A 27,711-nucleotide genomic window follows, 5' to 3' on the forward strand; every position below is an offset into this window, starting at 1 on the left:
TTTGTGGCCTCAATAAACAGTCCAGCTAGATGCAAACAAGTGTTTTGGGAAAATTGTTTTTCAGTTAATTTTTTCTGATTGTCAAAGAAATACATGCACATTAGTTGTGTCTTTTGATTTAATTTGGAACTTTTAATTAGCTGCCTTTTGTACATAACAGCGGCTCCTAAACCTGGTAGAATTGGTTTACTTTTAATCTTTGGGATAAGTTGATTTTGAGGTTATAAGAAAACAAGTATGTTTTAATTGTAAAATTAGAATGCTCTTTCTGAGCCCCAGGAAATAGTGTTCCAGTTATTTTAATAAGCAGTAACAACAGCCAAACACAAAACACTTTGACAAGTATAATATTAAGAGCTTAAGTGGAAAACACTAGGGATTATGTATATGAGAGAATAAATGTATCTCCCAGGTGAGAGAATATTTATATCTGTGAGGTCGTGCTGGTGAGAGAGGTGTTGTACTAAGTGGATTGTTAATGCTTGAAGTGGCAGTTTCTTAAATTTGATTTAAATAGACTTTTTATTACAAAAATTTATACTCAGAAACTTTGGAAAGATAATGAAAAGTATAAATAAAGAAACTGCAAAACTACATTCATAATTCAGTACCTAAAAGTGACAGGTATTAGTCTTTTGATATATTACTTTCTGATTTTCTCCTATGTACAGATTGTTTGCTATGTTTTTTTACATACATAGCTGTAATCATATTCTATATATACAATTTTGCTTTTTCACTAACATAACAGAAGTATTTTTCTTATATTGTGAATGTTTTATAAACATTTTTAATGGATGCATATTTTGTCCAATAATTAAACTATAGTTTACCCACCCATTCTCTTATTATTGGAAATTTATATTGTAACCATTTTTAAATTATAAATAATATTGCAGTAAATATTATTAGTCAGTCTAAAATATTTTCTATATTTAGAGTTATTTACTAAACGTAGATTGTTACAAGTACAATTACTAGTTAAAAGCATTTAGATTTTTTTTAAGGATCGTGATACTTTTTGCCAAATTGTTTTCCAAAGTATTCCAGCTTATATGCCCACCAGCAGTGTATGAGAGTGCCTAATTCCCTGTAGCATTCTAGAATTGGATATTAATGTTTAAAAACTAAAGTTACCCTGTTCATTTGGTAGGAGGAAAATAGTGTTTCATTTTTCAAAATTTCCTTTTTAAAAGATTACTGGTGAGGCTTCATATTTGTTCTTCATTTGTGTTTCCTCTCTTGAGAATGAACTTTTCATGTTCCTTGCCAGTTTCTTATATGGGGTTTTTGTGTGTTTCTTCACCATTTGTACAGGCTAATAATAGGGTAAACAAATAAACAAAAATCTGGAAATAGCAGACCTGTCACAAGGGTTTGCAGACTCCAGTAAATAAAGACTGTCTATGATTGATAACCACAGTTACTATATCTATTGCTTAATGACATTTTGTCTGTGATTTTTATCATACATTGTGCCTTGAGATGTGATTCGCATGTAATAACATTCACCCTTTTGATAGAAATAATACAAAGTGTGTTCTCTAATCATAATGGAATGAAATCAGTAACAGAAATTTGGGAAACCACAAATATGTGAAAATTAAACATGTTCCTATATAGATAATGGGTCAAATAAGAGATAAAAAAGGAAATTAGAAAACATTTTGGGCTTGCCCGGTCGCTCAGGTGGTTAGAGTGCCGTACTCCTAACGCTGAGGTCGCTGGTTCGATTCCCACATGGGCCAGTGAGCTGCTCCCTCTATAGCTAAGATTGTGAGGAATGGCTCTCCCTGGGCTGCCGTGAGCAGCTGGAGGTTGGCGTGGGCTGCCGTGTGCTGCTGTGAGTGGCTGGTGGCCAGCAGCCAGTGAGAGCTGCTGTGAGCTGCCCACCGACAACCTGTGACCAATGGCCTCAGCCCGGGGGAGCCCAAGGCTCATAATACCAGCATGGGCCAGGGAGCTGTGTCCTACACAACTAGACTGAGAAACAACGGCTAGAACCGGAGTGGGGGGCGGGGCAGAAGAAGGGAAAAAAAAAAAAGAAAATATTTTGAGATGAATGAAAGTGAAGACATGACATCCCAAAACTTATGGGATGCAGCTAACGCATGCTTAGAGGGAAATTTATAGCTGTCGGTGCTTACAGTGAAAAAGAATAAAGATCTCAAATCAGTAACTTAAACTTCCACTTTAAGACACTGGAAAAGGAAGAGCACACTATATCTAAAGCATGTAGAAAAAAGGAAATAAGAATGGTTACAGCGAAAATTAATGAAATAGAGAATAGGAAAACGATAAAGAAAAATCAGTGAAACCAAAAGGTTGTTCTTTGAAAAGATCAACAAAATTGACAAACCTTTAGTTTACTGACCAGGTTAAAAAGAGAGAAGACTGAAATTACTAGAATCAGAAATGAAGGCGAGAACATTACTACTGACCTGACAAATAAAAAGGATTATAAAAGAATACTGTGAAAAGATAATCATAGAAAAAAATGATATATTGGATTTCATCAAAATTGAAAACTTGTGATTAAGAGGACACTATTAAGAAAGTGAAGAAGCACCCACAAAATGGGGAAAAAAATATTTGCAAATCATATGTTTAAAAGGGGATTTGTATATCTAGACTACATAAAGACCTTGTTTTTTTGTGGGTTTGTTTTTTTTTAAGATTATTTTTGGGGAAGGGGAACAGGACTTTGTTGGGGAACAGTGTATACTTCCAGGACTTTTTTCCAAGTCAAGTAGTTGTCCTTTCAATCTTAGTTGTGGAGGGCGCAGCTCAGTTCCAGGTCCAGTTGCCATTGCTAGTTGCAGGGGCCCAGCCCACCATCCCTTGCGGGAGTCGAACCGGCAACCTTGTGGTTGAGAGCCCACTGGCCCATGTGGGAATCGAACTGGCAGCCTTCGGAGTTAGGAGCACGGAGCTCCAACCGCCTGAGCTACCGGGCTGGCCCCTATATAAAGAACTCTTAAAACCCAACAATAAAAATGGAAATAACACAATTAAAACATGGGCAAAAGATCTGAATAGGCATTTTTCCAAAGAAGATACACACATAGCTAATAAACACACAAAAAAAGATGCTTAACATCTTTAGTCATTAGGGAAATATAAATCATAACCACAGTGCAGTATAATTTCACACCCTTAGCATGATGGCTAGAATTAAAAAGACTAACCACACTGTTAGTGAGGATGTGGAGAAATTGGACCTCTCCTCCATTGTTGGTGGGAATGTATAATGGCTCAACTGTCTGAAAACAGTCTGAAAACAGTCTGGCAGTTCCTCAAAAAATTAAAGATAGACTTACCATATGACTCAGCAGTTTCACTCGTAGATGTCTACCATTGAAACATATTCATACAAAAATTGTATGTGAATATTTATAGCAGCAATATTCATAATAGTCGAAAGGTGGAAACAGCCCAAATGACCATCTCCCCCCTCTCTCTTTCCCTTCCCTTCCCTCCCTCCCTCCTTCCCTTCCCTCCCTCCCTCCTTCCCTTCCCTCCCTCCCTCCCCCCCACCTCCCTCCCTCCCTCCCCTCCTCCCTCCTCCTCCTCCCTCCTCCCTCCTCCTTCCCTCCCTCCCTCGCTCCTTCCCCCTCCCTCCCTCCCTCCACACTAGCCATCCTCATGGCTATGAAGTGGAACATCGTGCTTTTGGTTTGTTTCTCTGTAATGATTAGTGATTAGTGATACTGAGCATAGTTTCATGTGCTTATTGTCCATTTGTATATCTTTCTTGGAGAAATGAGATTCCAACCTTTAGGGAACTTATGAGCCAACAGTCAGGCTTATAACAGTTATATAATATGTTTCTTGCAATAACAAGTAACTATGAGGTATTAAAATTGCTCAGAGAAAGGAGTGGAAAAAGTCTGGGGTGAGAGAAGTATTAAAAAGAGCATTCTGGAATAGATGTTATTTCACTCAGGTTTTGAATGAAATAGTTTGTCAGGTAGGTAAGATTAGGGTAAGATTTCTTAACTAAAGTTGTTTTAATTGCTCCAAAAGGGGTTATGGTTTGGGTGGTCGGGTTTAACCTAATTAGGGAATTCAGAGAAGGTTTTCTAGAGGAAATGATAGTTGAGCTTAGACTTTAATATCTTAACGTGTGGTAAGTTAATGAACAAAGGGAGTGGAAGGAGTGGGGGGAAGCAGTCTAGGCTAACGGAACAGCATATGCAAAGATCCTATGGTATAGAAAGGAGCACACCGTTAGAAGAATCTAAAGATGGCAGTAAAGCTAGAGCTGTGGCTCTCAAAATGTGGTCTGAGGACTTCTTAGGGACTCTTTGACGGGGAGGGGGTGTCTGTGTGGTCCTCCCTGTTCAACTATCTCAGTTTAGATTTTCTTCACATACTTGAGATAAAACAACATAAGATTTTGTTACAGATTGTCACTGTGGAGGCAGATATGAATAATTATTGTAAAGGAATTAGTAAAATATTTTTTAAATTTCTGTGTTAATTTCTAATACAATTAATATCAGTAGACAAAACTCATATAAACAAAAGCTCTTTGGGGGTCCTTAATAGTTTTTAAGAATATAAAGGGATCCTGAGACCAAAAACCATTTAATAACCATTAGGCGTGGTGCAGGGTCTTGTAGGTCTTGTTGAGAAGCCATTGAAGTGTTTTGGGTAGACTATTCTTGTGTTGTAGAGAACTGATCAGAGACGATGCCAGTATAATTGTGGAGAGGCCAATTAGGATGATAATTGTAGTAGCCTCAGTGAGAGATTGTAGTAGTTTGGATTAAATTGATGGGAAGATGTGGATAGATTTGAGAAATATTTAGGAAATAAGATTGGCAGGACTTAGTGATTGCTTGAGGATGGGGTAAGGGTGAAGGAATTGTTGAGGATGATTCCTGGGTTTCTGACTTATGTTCCCGATTAGATGGTGGTGCCGTTCACTGAGAAAGAGAATTCTGGGGAAGCATTGGGTTGAGTATGGGATAAAATTCAAACACGCCAGCAATTTCATACAACAAAAAATTACAAAAGTAATATAAAGAATTTCCATATAGCTTCCTCCCTGATTTTATCGGTAGTTAACATTTTCCTAAATTTGCTTTATCTCTCTGTATATACATATGATTTTTTCCTGAATCATTTAAAAGTAAATTGCAGACATCACGCTCCTTTTCCACTAAAGTAAATACTTACATGTGTATTTCTCACAAAGGATAACATTTTTATAACCACAATACAATTCTCAAAATCAGGAAATTGAACTTTGATACAATACTAATACTAATCTGTAGACTTAATTCAAATTCTATTTCTTATCTCAATATTATCCTCTATAAAAATTTTTCTTTTCTGGTCTGGAATCACATATTGCATTTAGTTTTCATATCTCCTGTCTTCTTTAACCTGGAAAGGTCCCTTAGCCTGTTTTTATCTTTCTTGACCTTGAATTTTTTAAGTGTATAGACCATTTTATAGAATGTCTTTCAATTTGTATTTATCTGATATTTCATTTCCTCTGTTTAGATTCAGGTTATGCATTTTGGTAGGAATACCACATAAATACTATTGTGTCTTTCTCACTGCATCTCATCATGAGGCACAGATGAGGTTTGACTCACTATTGATGTTGTTAACTTAGATACTTGGTTAAGGTGATGTCTGTTAGGGTTTTCAGTACAGAGTCACAGCAGGTCCTAGAGTAACAGTGTTTTATTTGTCATCATTGTGTTATAATGTTAATGAGATGCTGTAGGAATTTAACTCTTATTTATATCAGTCTGTGGCAAAATTGGTTTCCTTAAAATTGGTTTCCTTATACATTGAACCTATTGAGGATGATTTAAGTGACGACTTACTGTGCTATTATTTTTCCTTGTGATTAATAAGTAATTTGTTGGGAGATACTTTAGATTTTGTAAATATCCTCTTCCCCATCAAACCCTACTCAGTATTTTAACAACTATTAATGAATCTTGCTGAGTCAATTATTATTCTGATCATTGCAAAATGGTGATTTTCTAACTCTGCTATTCCTTATGTGTTTATTAATTGGCATTCTACTCTACAGAGAGCTTTCCCTCCCTTCTTTCCTATTAGTTTATTCAATATATTATAGTCTATTCTTATCATTATCAATACTTTAAATTCAAATTCTTCCTTTATATATCTTTTAAATACATGGTGCGAATTTGTCATATTCTTTGTTTCACAGTAGGAAGAAAGTCATGCTTTAGGGTACTGTTAACTTTTCAAAGTTTGTCTCATTTTATCTTATCAATAATTCCTTGAGGTACATTGTACAGCTAATCTTTATTTGGGAGATGAAGAGATTTGTTTCACAGACTTGGTCAGGAAATTAATATTCTCGTGGAGCATCTGCACCACTGGAACAGGTGGTCTTCTGCTTTCTTTGCTGTATGTGGAGGTTTTTCTAGAAGAATAAATGTTGTTTTTGCTTATAAGGCTTATGTATCACGTAGTTTAATTCTTCTTTATCTCTGTCTCCATCTTGCCTTCTCTTCCAGCCTCTCTGTTTCTTTTCTGTTCCTTTAATTCTATGACAAACGTACATTAAGCTCTTAAGGCAACAGATAGAATCGTACAGCTTTTTAACATCGATAAAATAGTGTCCAAACAAATATGATGTGTGGTTTGTTAGGAGAGGTCATCTGTTAGAATCATTTGCATACAAAGAACACCGAATTTTTACCTGTGCTTAAAAACAATCCATATTGAAACTGAATGAGTCAGTAAGTTATATTTGTTGTGTTTTAACTTCATTCGCAGATTTTCTTGGTATACTTAACCATTGATTTTTTTTTTCTATAGCAGTAGTTTTAAACTGATTGGCTTAGCTTATTTATTTATTTATATTTTAACATGGATTGCTCTTATTGGGATGTAGCTTATTCCATTAATATAAAAAAGATGGCACTTTAATGAACGGCCTGGGTATAAACATCAAAATAGCATCCTCTGCAGAGCAGACACTAGGCAGCTATTAGTGATGATGGCCTTGTTGCAGGAAGTGACTTGCAGGGGAAGGATATCATAAAACTGACTGCTGCCCTGAGGGGTGTCATTTAGACTTACTCTCTCCTGTGGGCTGACAGTCAGTAATAGGTTCTGTTGCATCAGTGTTGTCTGGTTACCTTAATAGAAGCTAGAAGCTTTTAGTTTGTTCTTTGAAAATCAAAGTATTTGTCACAGGGGTAGCAACCTTCCAGGGGGCCGTGCTTCAGTCAGCAGTTTAGCTATGAAACATGATGCTTCCATACTAAATGTAAATAGTTTATTTAAAAAAAAACCACCACCACCTTGCTGTATTAGCTTTAACAAACAGTCATTGCCAGCTTTACGCCTGGAAGTTTCTCTTCTCAGTTTCAGTGTCTTATTTTGAAGGATAATTTTGAGCCCTTACAATATGTAGGCATTGTGAGGACATAGTGTGTCCTTCCCATTTCTGTGGCTTAAGAACTTGGAGGCAAGAATTAACTCTGAGCTAAACTGTTTGGTTGAGCCATTTTTATAATGAGAGGTTCCTCCTCCAAGAGCCCTGCCCTCTGCGTAGGAGTTTTCTCTCTAAGTTTCCTTTGTTCTCTCCTCCTAGGAAGCCTGCCACTTCACCCACTTTCACATTGGGCATAGCTTCTTCCCAGGCATCTAGGTGCCCACTTACTAATTCAGGAATCTTCCTCCGGAGCATTCTGGTGTGAACCATTCACACGTACTCAATACCTTTCAGGACAGACTGCTGTTGTTAGACAGCCATCAACAGAAAGTTGGTGCTTGTGTGTTCCAGATCAGGCCTGCTTCATCCAGGTGGCCCACTTGTATTTCTGACCCTTCTCCATGTTCTGGTTTTTTGCATTACCTGCTCTGTTTTCCCCCACCTGTTTCCCTTCTCTTCTTCTTAAGTAGGTTGTTTTTTAAAGAACATACCAAGTGCCAGGCATTATGCTAGGCGCTTGTGCTTGTTGAATGTCTGTTATGTCCCATACACTGTTAGCTGATTTTACATGCAGTGACTAGTAAATTAATTCATTTAATCCACTCTCCATAACACCTCATGGTAAAGGATATTATTCCTTTTTTTTGAAGTAAGAGTTTCTAAAAATTAAAGGGCTTAGTGAAGCGCACTTAGATACTAAGAGGCAAGGCCAATAATCAAACCTAGGTCTGTCTAATTCTAGTCTGTGCTCATTCCGCTCTGCTACTTTGCTTCTCAAATAAGAGGTGAAAATTTAATAGATCTACTTTCTCTGCAAAGCCTCCTCCACCTCTCTGAATCTTTGTGGGTGTGCTTCGGATATAGTAGCTGCCTTTTTTTTTTTATGGTCTTAACCTATACTATACTTATTCTTAAGGATAATGCAATACTTTTCTAATGTTTGTTAAACAGTATGGTTATTTTATTCTTTTTGTGTGTATTTGGACTGTTTACTTTTGTATTTTTTTTAAAATCTCAGACTTGAAAAATTACAACTATAGTAATAAAGTACTTTCATTTCTTATGAAGCATTTTAGAGTAAGTTGCTAACATGGTACCCCCTTATTTTTGAATACTTCAGTGTATGTTTCCCATAAACAAAGATAGGCTCCTATATAGCCTCAAGACAACCATCAAAATCAGAACATAAACGTTAAAATATGACTACCATATAATCCTCAAATTTCATTCAAATTTCACTGTTCCAGTAATGTCCTTTATAGGAAAAGTATTCCTTTCAGAATCACGTGTTGCATTTTAGTCACCATATGTTACCAGTCTTCTTCAATCTGGAATAATTCTTCTGTCTTTCCTTGATTTTATGACCCTGATACTTTTGAAAATTATAAGACTATTGTTTTGTGGAATCTCCCTGAATTTGGGTTTGTCTGACATTTCCTCATAATTAGATGCAAGTTATCCATCTTTGGCAAGACTATCACAGATGTGATGCACTTGTCTTCTCATTGCATCCCGTTAGGTGGTACATCATTTTGGTTTGTCCCATTGCTGAAGATGTTTACTTTGATCACTTGGTTAAGGTAGTGTCTGTTAGACTTCACTGCAAAGTTACTCTTTCCTTTTGAAATGAGAAGTATTTTGTGGTACTTTGAAACTATGTAAATATTCCGTCCTCCAACTTTCCTCTTATTTATTAATATCAGTTACAGACTCACATATTCCTTGTTTATTCAATGGATCACAGGCTGTTACTATCATTATTCATCTTGATGTTCACATTCCTGATTCAGCCAAGTGGGAGTCCCTTCAGGTTGACTTCTGTGTGCTTTTGACTTCTCTCTGTTGCCCTTTGAATATTTCATTTTTTTCTGGCACAATAACATTTCCAGGCTCATCTTTCTTTCTCTGTTCTAGCCCTGGAATCAGCCTTGTTATGTCCCAAGAAGCCCTGGTTCTTCTTAGTGGAGAATTGTATTTTGAAGCCAAGATCTGCCCACTAAATGTGTTCATTGCTGTTGGGGTGTTGTTGCTTATGGACCCTCTCAGTGCACAGAGTTAGACGATATATTTATATTTACGTCTATATTTCTATGACTATATGTAATGAAAATCTGTTATCATTTCTATTTGTAATTCAGACCCAGCACTAGTGTTCATTCTAGGTTTTTCTCTGTCTTATTTGTAACTTCCCTGTTCGACAGTATCATCCTTAATTTACTTACAATCCATCTTCTTCCCATCTGTTCATTTGTGTGTGTGTGTGTGTGTGTGTGTGTGTGTGTGTGTTACTTACATAAGATGTTGGCAGCCTGGTTAGCTAATCTTCAGAATTGGTTATTAATTTAGTATCACTGTTTTCATCAGGCAATAATTAGAAATATACTGTATTTTGCCATGTATAATGCCCACTTTCTTGTGCAAATTTGTGAGGAAAAATAAGGATGCGCATTATACATGGGTAGTACTAATTCCATATCTATATAAATGTTTTTAATTCTTATATTTATGCTTCTGAGTTAAAAAAGTAACTCTAGAAATCAATAACGATATCCATATACAAAATAATACCCTAGAATACGATAATCAGTGTTGTTGAATTTACGACGAACTTGCGACGACGACGAAGAGTTCTTAGCCTTCTATGATTGTAAATATCATAAATTTGTTACCAGTACATAAAATGTCTTGTACCTGTTCTTGTGTTTTGTAATTATTTGCTACATAAAATTTCTTATACCATAATATGTTAAAAAATAAATGCTAAAATTCCTTTGTAATACAAAATACAAGTACCTAAATTTAAACAAATGAAAATTTGAATTAGAAAATTAAAATGAAAGATTTTTTTCCTGAAAGTTTAGGCCAAAAATGTGGGTGTGCATTATACATGGGAGCGCATTATACATGGCCGAATACGGTAATCCTTTATGGCTGGAGGTAACAGTTTTCATATTTGTAAAGAAAATAGTTAGGTATTGTAGAGCTTTTTATGTATTTAAGGTTGAAATGCCCAACTCTGAACATAGTAAAGTTTTCAAAATCATGATATTATTTATGCAGCTGAGTGGGGAAAGGAGCTATGGATTGAGTGTCAAGAGACTTGCATTACAGTACTAATTCTCCCGATAAGATACCTGTATTATTAGACATATCATTTAAAGCTGTGGTCTTGTAAAATAGAGGATTCGCGAATTTTAAGGCAGGAGAAAAGAGATGGGTGATTACTGAGGGTAGTTTCAGAGACTGTATGTGCTATTAATGTTAGAGTGAGCAAGAGAGAAGGAAACTAGTGTGACTTCAAATCAATGATTTCATTTATAGATAGAAAATTCTGGAAAATTTGAACTTGAAGGCAATATCTAAAGGTACTTTTTTTGTATTGATAATTGTAGTTATCTCCTAATGAAACCATATGTATACTTTTTTGTGACCATATATCTTTCTTACTACTTTAGATTATAGTAACAATAGCTAATGCTTTTATCATGGTTTATAATATATAAGTTTTTTTTTACATTTATATTTCTGTCTGAGCTTCATGATAAACCTGTAAGTTAGTTAATGAAATGAAAATCAGTAAATCTGCATTGTTGTTCCTTCTTAGGAATAAGGAATCTGATGCCCTAAGAGGTCCAGTGGGTAATGCAACCATGATCAGTATTTTTTTTAAGTATTTTATTTATTTATTTTTTAATCAAAGTTTTGTTTTTTTTTTAATTTTTATTGGGGAATATTGGGGAACAGTTTCTCCAGGGTCCATCAGCTCCAAGTTGTTGTCCTTCAACTTAGTTGTGGAGGGTGCAGCCCAGCTCCAAGTCCAGTTGCCGTTTTCAATCTTTAGTTGCAGGGGGCGCAGCCCACCATCCTGTGTGGGAATTGAACCAGCAACCTTGTTGTTAAGCACACGTGCTCTAACCGACTAAGTTATCTGGCCACCCCCACCCCCACCCCCACCCCTGGAAGCTCAGCAGCAGCTCGTTGTCTTGAATCTAATTGTGGAGGGCACAGCTCACTGGCCCATGTGGGAATCGAACTGGCAACCCTGTTGCTCAGAGCTCTTATTCTAACCAACTGAGCCATCCGGCTGCCCCCATGATCAGTATTTTGAGTTCAAATATCAGAGTACATTACAAGATGTAAGGGTGTACATACTGTTTTGTTAAACTTTCTATGTATATGTTTGTGTGTGAGTATGTTACAGTGTAATAGACATTTCTTACTGTGGGCCTTAGTCTAAGAAGTTTAAATGGCAGAGTTTCACACCACATATGACCTACTGTACAATCTTATTTCATTAAAATATTTTCAGTTCCTGTTACTGCGTTATGTGAATTGCTTATTTCAGTAGCTTTGGACTAGGTATGAAAGAGAGATAACTGATAATTTGTTTAAAATGCTGATGAGAAGAGTTAAAATTAAAAAGATAGACAATACTAAGTGTTGACAAGGATGTGGCACAACTGGAACACTTATGTATTACTAGTGGAAATGTAAATCATTTACATTAGTACAACTGCTTTGGGAAACTATTTGTCAGTGTCTTTTTAAACTGAACATATACATGCCCATGCCCTCTGACCCAGCAATTTCATTCCTAAGTGTATATTCAACAGAAATGTGAATGTGTACACCAAGAGCCACATTCAAGAATAATCATAGTAGCATTATTCAGAGTAGCCAAAACCCACAAATGACCCAAATATCTACCAACAGTAGAAAGGATAAGTGGATTGTAGTTTACTCACAAATGGAATACTATACAGTAGTGAGAATGAATGAACCATAGTGTAATCTACATGCCATACTGTAATCTCTAATCTCACAAAGATAATATTAAGCAAAAGAAACCAGACACTATTTATTTTTATAAAGTACAAAAATAGGCAAAATAAATCTATGTGTTAGAAGTTAATAAGATACTGGCTATTTTTGATGGTGGTGGAGTTATTACTGGGAGGGGGGCATGAAAGGGTAGGTTCTGCGGTGTTGGTCATGTTGTATTTCTTTATCTGGGTGCTTGTTATATGTGTGTGTTCATTTTGTGAAATTAATTGAGCAGTAGACTTAAGATTTTTACATATTACTGTATGGATATTAAAATTTTTATTTTTTGTTTTGGTTTTAGATTTGATAGCAAATAAAATGCAATTTAGAATTCATTTTTAAAGTACTTACTCCCACCTTTACAAGGCAAAAGGCTAGCTGGGAGTCTTATTTTTTATTTTCTAAGGATTCATGATTATTTTTGGAAGATACATATTTAAGCAACATGATACTAGACAGGCTGTGGTGAGAATGTAGTGTTCAAAATCACTCCTAAAGCTGAAGGAATGCTTTTGTTTGAGTTTTTTGTTGTTGTTTGTTTGTTTTTAAGTATCTTAATCATGTCCTTTGTTTTCTTTTTATAGCACCTGGCAGATACCTCCCATGGTGTAAGAAATAAGTGCCTGCAATTACTTGGCAATCTTGGCTCTTTGGAGAAAACTGCCACAAAGGATACAGACAGCATAGCTGTCCGAGATGTCCAGAAGATTATAGGGGATTACTTCAGTGACCAGGACCCGCGTGTCAGAACAGCAGCTATAAAAGCCATGGTAAACATGATCATGGAAACTAAATGGGGAGAGTTTGGTTTCTTTGTTTTTCTTTTTTTCTTTTAAGTTCACGGCTAATGCTGCCTTAGATACATTTTGAATCTCCCCAGGATATACCTTATGCATACTTTCAGGAAGGTATGGGTGGCATCAATAGAACTCAAAGGCACACATTTCTATATAACAGTGTGCTTTTCTTTGGGCTTCTCTGGTAGCTTTCACTCATATTTCTGAAACATGGAAGGTACAACCTGTACCTGTTATAATACCAAGTTACTTCCCTACCCCTGAGTATTGTATTACAATAGGTTGTACTTCCATGTTTCAGAAATACCGTGTTTCCCCGAAAATAAGACCTAGCCAGACAATCAGCTCTAATGTGTCTTTTGGAGCAAAAATTAATGTAAGACCTAGTATTGTATTGTATTGTATTGTATTGTATTGTATTGTATTGTATTGTATTGTATTACATTACATTACAGTACAGTACAGTACATTGTATTATATATTATATAAGACCCGGTCTTATATTATAGTAAAATAAAACCGGGTTTTATATTAATTTTTGCTCCAAAAGATGCATTGGAGTTGATTGTCCAGCTAGGTCTTATTTTCAGGGAAACATGGTATAGGTGAAATTTATCAGGGTGGGGGGCTGGTTTTTAGGAGGAAGTGGTGTTAACCATTTCTCCCTCAGCCTTCTTATCATTGTTTCATATTTTTCTAATATTCCCTTGGGAGAGTCCATGGGTTAGATTTATGAAGTGTTTGAATACATCTACTGAAAAGTCTTTGACTAGGATTTTTATTTATATAGTACTGATTTTGGCTAAAGGGAACCATGCTAATCTGATATAATGGGGGAAAATGTGTGAGATTGTAAGGAGGCATTGGAAGTATTGATTTTTTTTTTTCCTAAATACTTAAACTATATCTTTATTATATAGTTGCAGCTCCATGAAAGAGGACTGAAATTACACCAAACAATTTATAATCAGGTACCTTAAATGACTCTGCAACGGGACGGGAGGTATCATGAAACTGGGAGGGTGGCACACTGGTTGTCAGAATTTGAAAGCATAGAGCTTCAGCTAGCTAACACTGATAACATTAATTGGGATGCTTGTGAGGTTGCATTCAAAACATACAGTCTAAGAAGAGAATGGGGGGGATATGTAATTGAATAGCACTAGTACATGTGAAAAGAACTTTTAGGAGGATTTAGGTAGCTCAGTATAAATACCAGGGTACACAAAGAGAAGTGTAGTGTTCAGAATAAGGAAGGTGGTAGTCTTGCTGACCTCTGGTGAGTTGGGTCAAACTAAAGTCAATTCTGGGCACCACACTTGACAAACTAGTTTCTAGAGGAGAATGACCAAGACTATGGGATCATATGAAAGGTATCACATGATTGTTGCAGTTTTGGTAAAGAAAGGCACGACCAAGTTACAGTATCACTGGGAGGAGCCGATTGCCTGCCTAACCAAAAGACCTTACAAAATGGTATTTGTCTCGTAGAATAATTGCAGAAATCTAGAGACAAGCAATCTAAATCCATGCTCAATGACCATATTTTGTTAGCCTATCAAAGTGGTTTTATCTTTCAGAGGAAGACGATAATTAGCCAACCCCTTATGACTGATGTGTAAATTCAGTTTATTCTTTTACAAAATGAATGAGTTCAGAATGGTTATGTTGGTGTGACCAGCCTCTTCTACCCCTATTGGAAAACTATTAAAGGACTCAGAGGAAGAAGAGTTAAGCAGATGATTTCTACGTTTAGTGGCATATGACTGTGTCAGTTAAGTAATGTTAAAAAACAAAATTCAACCAAGTAAATATAAAGATGTAATTGGCTTCACTGAATGATTCATGAATCAGGCAGCATCCTTATAGTAAATAGAAAGGTGCTCCTAGGAGTTGTACAAAATGGAAGGTTTTTATAGGCAGAAAGAGAGTGGGGCAAGGAAATTAAAAGAGTGGATTATTTTAGTCAGAGGTCTTTCCTTTAGGGGAGGCCAGGGGTTCTTAATCAGGCAGATTACCTCAATAGTGCTGACCAGGAAATTCCAGACTGATTGGTTTAAAATTCCAGTCTTGGGAGAGGCTGAAACTGCAGTTAAGTTAGATATCAAGTCTTGGTGGAGCTTAGCACAAGTGACTCCAGTTTGGGCCTGTTGTTTCTTTTTAACACTGGACAAGCAATGATGAGGGCCTCGATGGTGGAGAATTTGAGATACTAGGTAGAATTAAGTACCATAATGAGTTGTTTTGGTTATATTGAGTTTGAAGGGTTGATGGGACAACAACCTTGTCCCATGAGGAGAATTCCAGGCCACAGGTAGTTGTGAAGGTCTGAGCTCAGGAGAGATCAGAGGTGGGGATGGCTGTTTGGAGGGGGCATAGGGATACTCGGGGGAGAGTAAGAAGACTGAAAAAGACAATGGAGCTATGGGCAGGGTCCAACATTTAAGAGGTGCACAGTAGAAAGGAGCCCTAGAATGGAATTGAGGAGCAGCCAGATGGAGAAAGAGGAAAAATATATTCTAGAAAAGGCAGGAGGGAGTTCTCATAGTCGGCAGTGTCAAATGCTAGTGAAAGGTCAGCATAGGAGGTATTTTTGACTGTTGCAGCTCCTGGGGAGAGAGAGGGTACGATGCTACAAACATCTAGTGGGCAGAGACCAGGGATGCTGCTAAACATCTTACAATGCACAGGACAGCCCCTCACAACAAAGAATTATCCAGTCTAAAATGTCAGTAGTGCAAAGACTGAGAAACAGATTAAATGAATAGGTAGATTAAGTGCGATTGAAGAGCAGGTATGATGGGTTAAATCATGGAAATGAAAGAACTGGTCAGGTATATAAATGTTGAACAACTGTGGTGTATACCTGAAACTGATAATGTTGTATGTTAGCTATAACTATTACATAAAAAAATCTTAAGAAAAGCTAGTGGAGTAGCATGTTATGGTCAGAGCATGGAATATAGGATTCTAAAATCTCAGAAATGGAGGAGTTCTGAATGTTGTTGAAGTCCAGTGTGTTGCTATTACTGTGGGTAAAGTTAGGGATATTCCATTTCCGACCAAAGTAAAGGAGAAAAGTCTGGCCTCCTTTGGAAGGTTAGCATTAATATTGCATGTGTATTTCAGGTGTCTTATCAGTCAGGAATTTGTGCTTTCGTTTTACAGATAGGGAAAAACAATCTCTAGTGTTTGAGCCTGTGAAAGCAGCACTGTGGGCTCCCAGCAGGCTTTGCTATGATGTGCTATTCTGGATGGCTTTTGTGCTGTCAGTCTGTGGTTCCGCTTTCAGGTGTGGGGTGGGAGGATGCAAAGTCAGCACAGAGCAGCTGACAGAGGCCAAGAATTCTTCATTGGGCAAAGGCTCAAGAAGTTAAAACCACCCACAAGTATTTTGATTGGCATCCTTATCCAGCCACCCAGTATCTTCAGTGTGAAAATAGTTTGAACATCACCTGGGGGGACACAAAACTAACAGACTTTTGGAATCCTTGTTTGCAGGCCTGCAAATTGCTGTCTGATGACTATGAACAAGTGCGCAGTGCCGCAGTCCAGCTTATCTGGGTTGTCAGTCAGCTCTATCCTGAAAGGTCAGTGTGGGTGTAAGCCAGCTTTTCTTCATTGCCAAGCCATTTTCCTCTCCTCCCACAAGGCAGAAAGCCCACCTCCAGGAAAGGAATGCCGGTTAGATCTCTGGAAGGCAGTGTGGAGTAGGGGAAAAGCACAGACCCTGAAAAATCAGGATGCCTAGTCCTTGTTCTTCAGCTCTGCCATCCAGAACTTTCTGTGTACCTTGGGAAAGATACTTCACCTCTCTGGGTCCCAACCTCCTCTTCTGTAAATGAAGAATAAGTGAAGAGGTGGGACTATCTTTTTAAGTGCTTTGCAATGTGCCCCCCGCCCTTAAAGAAAATCTTTAAAATTGTTTGGGGCCCATTTTAATAAATACAAATGCCAGATAAAGATACCAGGTAGTTTGAGAATAATGATCCCTTATGTAGTGTTTTCCTGGTTAAAAATATTTTCACAATAATCAAATCATTTATTCTCACAGTGATTCTGTGAGGTGGAGAATTTATTCTACTGAGGGTGCCAAAAAAATGTATACACATTTTAAGAAAGGAAAAAACTCCTAAAATTGTAATACTCCATATGTACCAATAATGAAGGATGAATACAAGTCCTGTTTGACTTCTCAGTTAGCATATGAGATAGCCAAGACGTGCTCAAAGTGGTTACCATCAGCGTCCAGACACTTCTAATTATGGTGAACTGCTGCTTGAGCAACGTTGACCAAAGTGTCCACCTGTATACATTTTTTTGGCTCCCCCGGTATTTTGTAGAAAAGCTCCTTCTGTAGGAAAAAGAAGTGTTTTTTCTTCTTCATTAAACTGCCTGCTGAAATCAGAAAACCAGAATGAATTACTAAACCTATAGGCCCCCCCACCCCCCCAAAAAAAAGACTAATTGGAATTTGACTCTTCTTTTAGGGCCAGATTTACAAGTATGTTTTATATTGATTTATTCTGAGATTTACTATATTGACAGCAATGCAAATATAGGAGAGAATAAACTTAAAAGATATAAAATACTTTGTGGTAGCTCATTTTTGGTATCTTCATAAATCTGTGAACCTTTGGTGGGTTAAACCCTTTTATTTGCAGTGCAACTAAAAAGGTTGCACTGATTTGTTTAATATGAAATGTATTTCATCAGTGTAGGACTTTAATTATTCAGTTGTCATTTTTACTTGTGTCAGTTTTCATTTGTCATTCTCAGTTTATTGAACCTGCAGCTTTACGCTTCTGTTTTGTCACTTTTGGTTTCTTTTAATTTAGCATTGTCCCAATTCCTTCTTCTAATGAAGAAATTCGCTTAGTTGATGATGCATTTGGAAAAATTTGTCACATGGTCAGTGATGGCTCCTGGGTGGTTCGAGTTCAAGCTGCAAAGCTATTGGTAAGTTATACTTGCTTTAATGAACACGGTGCCTGTTATATTTGTACAATCATTTTGAGAAACTACAGATAGGGACAATTGTAACCCACTTTAAAAACCCTAGTATTTCTTAGAATAGAAAGAAATGGCTCACTTTCCAATGGAGAAGTAGTCTTTTAGAGATACAAATAATTTTAAAGATATTCCTATTTAAACTTGTTAGCATATGAGATAGCCAAGGCTCAGAGAAAAGGGAAAATAATAAAAAAAATAGTTACTACCATTTACTAAGCTCCTGTTATGACCTAGATACTTTGCTATGTGGTCATTTACATAATCTCATTTGCTCTCCACAGTAACCCAGCAAGATAGATGTTATTCCCATTTTCTAGGTGAAAAAACTGAGGCTCTGAGCAGTTAAGTAAATTATCCAGCTTATTCAGATAGAAAGTTGTAGAATGGGATCCAGATATTAATCTCCTGACTTTTAGCCTGGTATTTTCCCACTCTTTTGCCTTTGGAGACTCAGTACATTTGCATTTGTAAAAAAATTTTAGCTTTTCAGAGATGGAACTGTTATATAGAAGGAGTGTTGGCCTAATTGCTTTATTTTGCAGCTGTGTTATCTTGGACATGTCACTTGATCATAGTTTCTCTCATATTTATCTCACAAGGTTATCATGATGCTCAAATGAGATACTGTCTATGAAAATGTTTATAAATTATAACGTATTCTGTGAGATGGTGGGGTGGGAATAGTATATAAGTACATATCAGTATCTAAAATTTTATGTAATATCACAGCAAGAAAATCTCATATTCTTTTTGGACAATTCCCTTTTGAGGGCCTCCAATTCTGCCATTCTTGGTAAGATTGTTGGCTAATTACTTTGGACTGTACTGGACATAGACCCAGTGATGGCCCTTGTCCTATGGCCCGTATTTATGCGGTAACTGCTGAAACCTGTGTGAAGCATTTTTGTGGCACAATAAGGAATTTGGATGATGTCAATATTTCCTGCTTATAAATTATATTGCTTGTTCATAATAAAATACAGGGTTAAGCCAGTTACTTACTTTATATTTGAATTCACATTTTAAAGCTTTGTTTTGGTCTATGAATATTTTAAAATTTAGAACAATACAGTCATTCATCAAATTCTTTCATTTAACATTTACTGAGCATCTACTGTGTGTGTGTGTTTGTGTGTGTGTGTGTGAAAGAGAGAGAGAGAGAGAGAGAGAGAGAGAGAGAGAGAAGGGACGTGTCTAGAGGAATAATTTAATGATATATATTCATCTGAGTAGGCAACTTAGAAAAATAATCCTTAAAGTAGGGTCATTCAGATTTTTCAGTTTGTATCCCATAGGATCTGAAATTCATTTATGTAAAGCTGTATGAATATTGAATTACAGTGGTGAATTGAAAGGGTTTCCCCTTAAATGTCTCTGAACTTGAGTCAGGTGCTTTACAACCTAATCTACCTTTGTAAGAGTTGGTTGTCTGGCAGGTTGCCATAGGCAAGCAGTCAGTTACAATATCTGGTACTCCTAGGAAAGAACCCGTAACAGCCACAGAAGGCTTCGTGGAGGAAGTGATTTCTGAGCTGAGTTTTGAAGGCTGAATGTGACTTAGCTAGGCAAAGAAGTGGGAAGGAGAAAATACGATCCGAGATATTGAAGGAGTACAGTATCATACATCCTAATATTATACTAAACTACAATAGCATACCAAATTACAAGCAGTTTAGTTCTTACTATGGGGGAATAATGTTCCGTGTGAGGGATGTGCAAAGCACAAGAGAGAAACAGAAGCCAGGTTCTTTAAGAACTTAAATGAAATGATAAGTCTTTAGACTTAATTAAGTCCATCTCTGTTCTCCTTGGCTTATATATAGCAGGATGAAAATTTTCAGATGTGGACTGTATCAGAAATTCAAAACCATGCAAAAAGTTGATTTTTGGTTATTTATACCTGCCCTAATAGGGCAAAGAAATGTGATTTCCAAGTATGCAGCTCCATTGGACTATTTAGAATACAGTCGCTATTTTGTAATTAATCATGGTAATTGGCGTTCTGTCCAGAATATGGTCCTTAGTTCAGGGAGTTCTTCTTAAGATGTTTAATTTCTCTTATTCAATAATAAGGCTTATTTAAAAGCCTCCAGAAATCTTTGAACCTAAATTATAACATTTTCAGATGGATTGTAGGTTTTTATCTCTAAGTCTGCCCAGGGCAAATGCAGATGTCCTAGTCGGGGCAGTTTTACAGCTCACACAGTATTCCATATCCATCTGGGTTTTTTTGTTTTTTGTTTTTGTTTTTTGTTTTTCTTCTCTTTTTATCACCTACTTGGGTAGTGGCTAGGAGCCTTCGAAGAGTGCATAGACTTACGTTATACTCATGGAGCAGTTTTTGCTCAGAAAGCAGGGTTGACACACTTGTTTGTTAAATACCATGGTTTCCTTAGTGGTGTAAATATAGGTTAAGTATTGGTAGTAGTACATTCAGGTAGTAGAGACCTTACCTGAATATATTTGTCTTGGTTAAAGTAGACAAGAATATAGATTTTTTCTGATTGGTGAGATACACTGTATGATGAACTCACTATCTTTTTGGTCCAAATCTGCTCCTCCTGTGCTTTCGTGAATGATGAATGATTTACCCGGTCGTGAACCTAGAGACATTTGGGGATTCTTTTACTGTGTCTCGTATCGACTGAGTCATCAACTCTTATCAGTTCTACCTTCTTGACATACCTTGAATCTATCCCTTCTCTATTTCTACTGGGCCTGTATCAGGTCTGACTATTTTTCAAGTGGATTACTATGTTGTAGGGCTCTTGGTATTTGTGGATTTAAAAAGGAAAGCTTCAACTATTCTTAGATAAGACTGGAAATTTGTTACAAATAAAGATGCATAATTTTTTGAGGTCGGAATTTGAATAATATCCCTCTTTGCTACTATGATATGTTTGGAGAGAGCTCAGCTGAAGGCCTTAAAGGATGCCATTTGTCATGCGGGGTGTCATGCAGGGTCTCAGCTCCTGCTCCCTGCACAAGAACGCAGGATATGGTGAGGTCAAAAAGGAGCACCCACAGAGCCACAGATCGAGGAGTCATACCACTATAGCCTCGCTGGCGGCTGGGTTAGAGACACAGGAAGCAGGAGCCACACCATCCACAACCTGCCGTTTGCTTCTCTGTCTGCCAACCAACCAACCAACCAACCAACCAACCAACGCAGTCATGGCAGTTATATCAGTGGCCAATTGGCCAACCGGTTACAGCTGATGGCCGTCTACTACCCGAGCCAGCACCTTTTCACGTGAAGCTGAGAGCCTGGAAACTGCACTCCTGGCTCTGTCCCCACACCATTGAGACTGTGGATTAGAGTCATTTAGTGTGAAGTCATTGAGACTGTCATTCTTTGTAAAAAGGAAAAGTGCCTCTTAAAAAGCCAGCTGTTAAACCTGGTGGTAAAACTGCAGAGAAAGCAAGGAGACCTTAGAATTTTATACTTCTTATTCATAAAATTGATATTTTTGATTTAAAAAATGCATGTTACATTTTGTATTGGGTCACAGCTATGTAACAAAGAAGGCCACCAACTGTACCATGTGGAGGTAAGAAAAAGTGTTTTGAAACTGCATAAGTCAAAACAGTACAACAATTGCTCTCCTAGAGTTGGAGAAAAAGTGTTAACTTGGGTAAAGATATTCCCAAAGAACATGTAACTTTCAATGGAAAATGTGCTTCGAGGAAAAAGTCGGAGCCTGTATAAGCATTTCCATTCACTCACTTGGGAACTAGAGAAGGTCTCCAATATATTCCTTAAGAGTGTCTAGGACCTAATATCTAATATCCTAACTGTTCTCTCTGCTTTATTTTGATTGCTTCTGGTGCATTAGCTACATTCCTTCCAAGATGATGTTTTTGACTATGTTTCTAACTGTGTTTCTCCCTTATTTGAAATGAGCAAATTATCAAATCTCTCAGCCTCAATTGCTCATCTGAAAATGAGGACCATGTACAAGGTGTGATAAAAAAAATACAGTGAATGTTTAAATAAAAAGGATTTACTGTAAAAGACACATTGCCATTAATCCCTCTCAAAATACTTCCCGTCACTTCAAACACACTTATCCCATCATTCTTGTCACTTTCTGAAGGAGTTCTGGAAGTCCTCTTTCATGAGTGTCTTTACTTCATCCTCCATCATGACTGCTTTGTGTTACACATCACTCTGGTACAGCAATTTCTGTCAAATAAAAATGTTATGGTGTGTCCTCATCTACCTTATCCACTGGATCTGGCACCATGCAACTTCTCACTCTTTCCCAAAGTCAAAATTACCCTGAAAGGTAAATGTTTTGAATGGATTCAGGACACTGCGGCAGCCACAACAGCACAACTAAAGACACTCACAAAAGAGGACTTCGGAACTGCTTCAGAAAGTGGTAAGAATGATGGGATAAGTATGTTCAAATCGAGGGTGAGTATTTTGAGGGGGATTAATGGCAATGTGTCTTTTACTGTAACAAATTTTTAAAAATTTAAACATTCATCATATTTTTGGATCATACCTTATATATTCTTCATGGGCATTTGGGGGGAAATAAAATTTTAAAATATAAGTAAAATATTTTGTACATGGTTGAGCTTATTAAATATTTAACAGATTATTTAGTTATTATTCATAAGGCAAACTCCTTACCTTCGCCCACAAAGCCCATTATGTTCTGACCCCTACCTGTCTGTCCTGCCTCATTTTCAGCACCCCCATCCTGTGTTCAACTCATAGAAACCACTTGAAGTTTCCCACATGACATTCTCTCTTCATGCATTTGTATTTGTGATTTCCATTTCCCCCAATCTGTCTCTCCTTGCCTTCACCCCTTACTGCTTGTTCTCTGAGTTCCCATAGAACACTTTATAAATGTGTGTTATAAATTATTAAATATGTATTATAACAATTTATACCATAATACAGTTATCTCTTTACTTCTCGTTTTCCCTTACTAGTCAGAGAGATCACTGTGAGTGGAATTGATTTCTTATTTTTGTATTCCTGTTCCTGGTAACTATAGGCATATAATTGAATGGTTGCTAAGTAAGTATTTGTTTTATTGAATGAATGAATGAATGAACAAATGAATGGAAAGAATGGAATGGAAAGAGAGTGAAGAGTTGTGGTTAAGGCACAGGATTCTGGACCTGCATTTATAGCCCAACTCTGTAATTTACACTCTTTGTGACCTTGAATGAGTTACTTGATCTTTTTGTGTCTTCTTTTCCCTATATATAAAATGGGACTAATAATAGTATTCACTTCTTAGGAGGACTAAGTGAGTTAATATTTGTATAAAGTACTTAGAACAATGAATGATACACAGTAAACTATATTTAGGTGTTAGCTTCTGTTGCTGCTAATGTTTTTAGTATTTTCCTTATGATTTTGAACCCATAGGCATCTTTAGTATTAGGTTGGTGCAAAGGTAATTGTAGCTTGAAAGGTTAAAAATAATTGCAAAAACCACAATTACTTTTGTAACCTAATATCAAGAATAATGTTATTCTATGCGTTTAAGTGAGCTGCAAACTTTGAATATTAACATAATGTTCAGGTTCTTAAAAGATGTTCCATTTACTCTGGATTCTTTCTTTTACAGGGCTCTATGGAGCAAGTCAGTTCTCATTTCTTGGAGCAGACACTGGACAAGAAGCTAATGTCAGATCTGAGGGTAAATTGAATTCTTTGTTGTTTAAACTGGGTTTTTGTAACCAATATCAGTGTAACTATATGCCAAGTTGATGTGGATTTATTTTGCAGCCCATGCATTTAAGTTAATGTAGCGTGATTAGATTACATTTTAATTTAAAACCTTAGTAACTTGAATCAAATTACAAGTTACTTCATTAAATTTTAAATTATTATAGTGAAATACTTGCACAAGTGGGGTTTTTAAAAGAAGAGGCAATATTAACTTTGTATTTGTTAGAAACTACAAAGGTCTGGTCATATTTTTTGAGATTGTGACATTTTAGGACATCTTTTCAACAGCAGCTCCCATTTCCCATGGAATAGTAATTTCTTTCTCTGAACAGTAACAAATGCCTCTTATGGAATACCTTTACGCTTTTACTGTGATAGTTCTCTGACATAGTTGTCAGGACCAAATGAGTCTGTGAATATGATATGTACATTCATTGTCAATATCTTAATTTTTTAAATTATAAAAGTGATAATAAAGAGTTACAGAATTTTGATAACTAGGAAGAAAATGGAAAAAATTTACCTATTTTCCCATACTCTAACACAGTGACTTCTGTTGTGTTGGTGTATTTCTCCCCAGCTCTTTTTCTTATGCATTTTTAAAATATTGTATACAGATAGTTTTGTAGTCTACTTTTTACCTTTGCCACTGTCATGTGCTTTTTTTTTCATATTGTCAACTTCATACTTAACATTTTTACTGATTGCAGAATGTTCTGTTAAGTAGATACAACATCATTTTTTAGTCCTTTATTATGCAATTATATTCTCCTAATTTTTCTGTCATAATAAAGCACGTAAAGAATATCTCGTGCATTATTAATCTTCTTTTGAGTTATTTGGTAAGATAAGATAAATTCTTAGGAATGGTTGAGGAGTTGATATCTGCACTTCATGAAACATTGCCATATGGCTTTCCTGAAGGGCATTGCCTTTATTCGAGGTTGGTGAGTAAGTGTTCTTTGTGTGTACTGGGGTAGAAGTGTAAAGAAGGGCATGCTCATGGTGGACGGTGAGGGATGACTAATGCAAGAGTTTCCAAGACACATCACAAGGTACAGACTTTACTACTGGATCTGACCCTCATCCTTGTAGGCTCAGGTGCTATATTTCATCAGTATCTTTGAGGTGATCAGCCACAAGGATGTGAACTCACACCAAGAATGTTCGTAAGAGGCTAATGTATAAAGTATTCATTGATGAGAGCCGTAACTGCCAAGTTGACTGGACATTTACTGTAGTCAACCAGGATAGTCCCCCTTAGGCAAACTGTGCAGAAAGTGAATTTACTGGGTTGCTTGGTACACAGTGTTGTCAAATAGAGACTTACTTCTCCTGGAGCTTACTAAAAATTCTTTTCTAGGGCCAGTGCATTCCCTACCCAGGATGATACTTGGCAGGGGCACGGCTACTGTTTACCTCTCTGGTTTTCTCTTTCCTATGTTGCCATGGCAAACATGACCACCTGTTTGATCAACAACACATCCTTTCACTATTTTTAATAAGATACTATCAGCAGTGAGAGATCTGTGAGCCTTCAGTCTTTAAGTTGAATTTGCATTTTTCTGCTCTGATCTATGGAGTATTGGTTTTGAAAGTGTGACTCGGTGAGAGCAGTCTTATTTCCTACCTTCCCAGTTTTCAGGGTGCGTCTTACTGTTCCTTCATGAACCTCCTGCAAGTGATAATTGTTGTTGTCCTCTACAGAGGAAACGCACTGCACATGAGCGGGCCAAGGAACTTTATAGTTCAGGGGAATTTTCCAGCGGCAGGAAGTGGGGAGATGATGCTCCCAAGGAAGAAGTGGATACGGGGGCTGTGAACTTGATTGAGTCAGGAGCTTGTGGAGCCTTTGTTCATGGATTGGAAGATGAGATGTATGGTAAGTATGACTGCGTAATAATGACCGTGCCCATTTACTGAGTGACTGCTACGTGCCGGCCATCGTACCGGTTGATATACACACATTGTCTCATTTCGTCTTCACAGTCACAGTGTGTCTACTATTTTAACTTTACAGACAGATGCAGTTGAGGCCCAGGTGGTATGATGCAGTAGTTAAGAGCATGGACTTTGGGTTCAGTCAATCTAGGTTCAAATTCCAGCTTTTCTGTAAAACAAGGTATTTCTGAATTGTGAGAATTAAAGGAGATTATATATATATATATATATATATATATATATATATATATATATATATATATAAAACATTTGGCATAACACATGACCCATTCATAATAAGCACTTAATAATTGATAGCAAAAATTGATATTATGGGTACTGATAATAATAATAATTTGTTATTAGTCACTGAACTAGTAAGAGACAGAAGTAAGATTTAAATCCAGGTATGTCTGACCTCAAAGCCTTTTATGACTAAGAGAGACTCTTTCATCTTCATTTTAGAAAGATGTTTTCACTGGAAATTGAATTCTAGATTAATAGGTTTGGGTTTTCAAGTCTTTTAAAGGTGTCCCATAGTTTCCAATTTGCATTCTTTCTGTTAAGAAGTCTATCAGTTTAAAAAAATCTTTGTTCTTCTGTACATGATGTCTCTTTTTTTGTAGCTGCTTTTAAGATTTTCTCTTTATCACTAGTTTTAAATGATTTAATTCTGATGTGTCTTGGGGTAATTTTCTTCATGTTTCTTGTGCTTGAAGTTTGTTGAACTTCTTGGACCTATGGATTTATAGTTTTCATCAAATTTAGAAAATCTTTGGTCATTATTTCTTCAAATAGTTTTCTGGCATTATGCTCCTTTGGGGACTATAATTACACATATATTATGCTACTGAGGTTGTCCTGCAGCTCACTGGTATGCTATTCCTTTTTTTCCCCTAGACTTTTTTTTTTAATCTTTGTTTCATTTTGGATAATATTTATTGCTTTGTCTTGGAGTTCACTAATCTTTTCTTCTGCGATATCTAATCTGCTTTTAATCCCATCCAGTATATTTTTCATCTGGACATTGTAGTTTTCATCCCTAGAAAATCAATGAGATTTTGGGTTTGTTTAGTATCTTCCTCATATCTACTTAACATGCTTAATCTTTTCTCCAGCTTTGTCAACAGAGAATGCATTTACAATCAATGTCTTAATATCTTTGTCTACTAGGTCTGTTATTCGTGTGATTCTGGATTGGTTTTGGTTGGTTGATTTTTCTCTTCATTATGGATTATATTTTCCTGCTTCTATGCATGCCTTGTAATTTTCGATTGAATACTAGCCATTGTAAATATTACTTGATTGGATGCTAAACATTGTTACATTCCTATACAGATTCTTGAGCTTTGTTCTGGGATACATTTAGTTCAAGTCTTTTATTTTGAGCTTTGTTAGGCAGGACCCAAGCAGCATTTAATATAGGGCTTATTTTTTGTCCACTACTGAAACAAACTTTTCTGAAAAAACAATTATAGACCATGTGCAAGCTTTGAAGATTGTTCCTCTAATCCTGTTGAGTGGTTCTTTCTCATACTTTGGGTAGTTTCTTCACAGATGAGAACTCAGCTGTCAACTTGAAGAGGACCCCCTGTAGATCTCCCAAGCTTACTCTTGCTGTGCAGTTCTCTCCTTTCTAGTATTTTGCCCTATGAACTCTAGCTACATTGGCCTTTCCAGTCTATCAGCATTATTTTCGCAACGCAGGGAGACCTGCAGTCTAGAAACTTTCCAACAGTAAATTGGTATAATCATAGAACTCACCTCATTTATTTCCCCTCTCTCAGGGATCACTACCCTTATCGCCTGATGTCCAGTGTACTGAATACTGTTGTTTCATATATTTTTGTCTTTGTTTTTTAAAAATATTTTTATTAACGAATATAGCTAATATACAACATTATATCAGTTTCAGGTGTACACCATAATTGTTTATATACCTAAAGAAGTGGTCACCATAATAAATCCAGCAACCACTGACACTGTAACACACT

The 27,711-nt window shown here is 36.6% G+C and overlaps 1 protein-coding gene across 1 annotated transcript in view; it reads left to right on the forward strand.

Moving 5' to 3' along the window:
- Positions 1–27,711, forward strand: part of INTS4 (integrator complex subunit 4) — a 93,291-nt gene that overhangs the window by 20,779 nt on the left and 44,801 nt on the right. The window contains exons 5-10 of the mRNA XM_019726396.2: positions 12,850–13,035; positions 13,983–14,033; positions 16,564–16,652; positions 17,901–18,021; positions 23,673–23,744; positions 25,484–25,658. Coding sequence (XP_019581955.2) covers positions 12,850–13,035; positions 13,983–14,033; positions 16,564–16,652; positions 17,901–18,021; positions 23,673–23,744; positions 25,484–25,658 — 694 coding nt within the window. The remainder of the gene's footprint in view (positions 1–12,849; positions 13,036–13,982; positions 14,034–16,563; positions 16,653–17,900; positions 18,022–23,672; positions 23,745–25,483; positions 25,659–27,711) is intronic.

This window comes from Rhinolophus sinicus, linkage group LG06, assembly GCF_036562045.2.
Source record: "Rhinolophus sinicus isolate RSC01 linkage group LG06, ASM3656204v1, whole genome shotgun sequence".
NCBI classification, from domain to species: domain Eukaryota; kingdom Metazoa; phylum Chordata; class Mammalia; order Chiroptera; family Rhinolophidae; genus Rhinolophus; species Rhinolophus sinicus.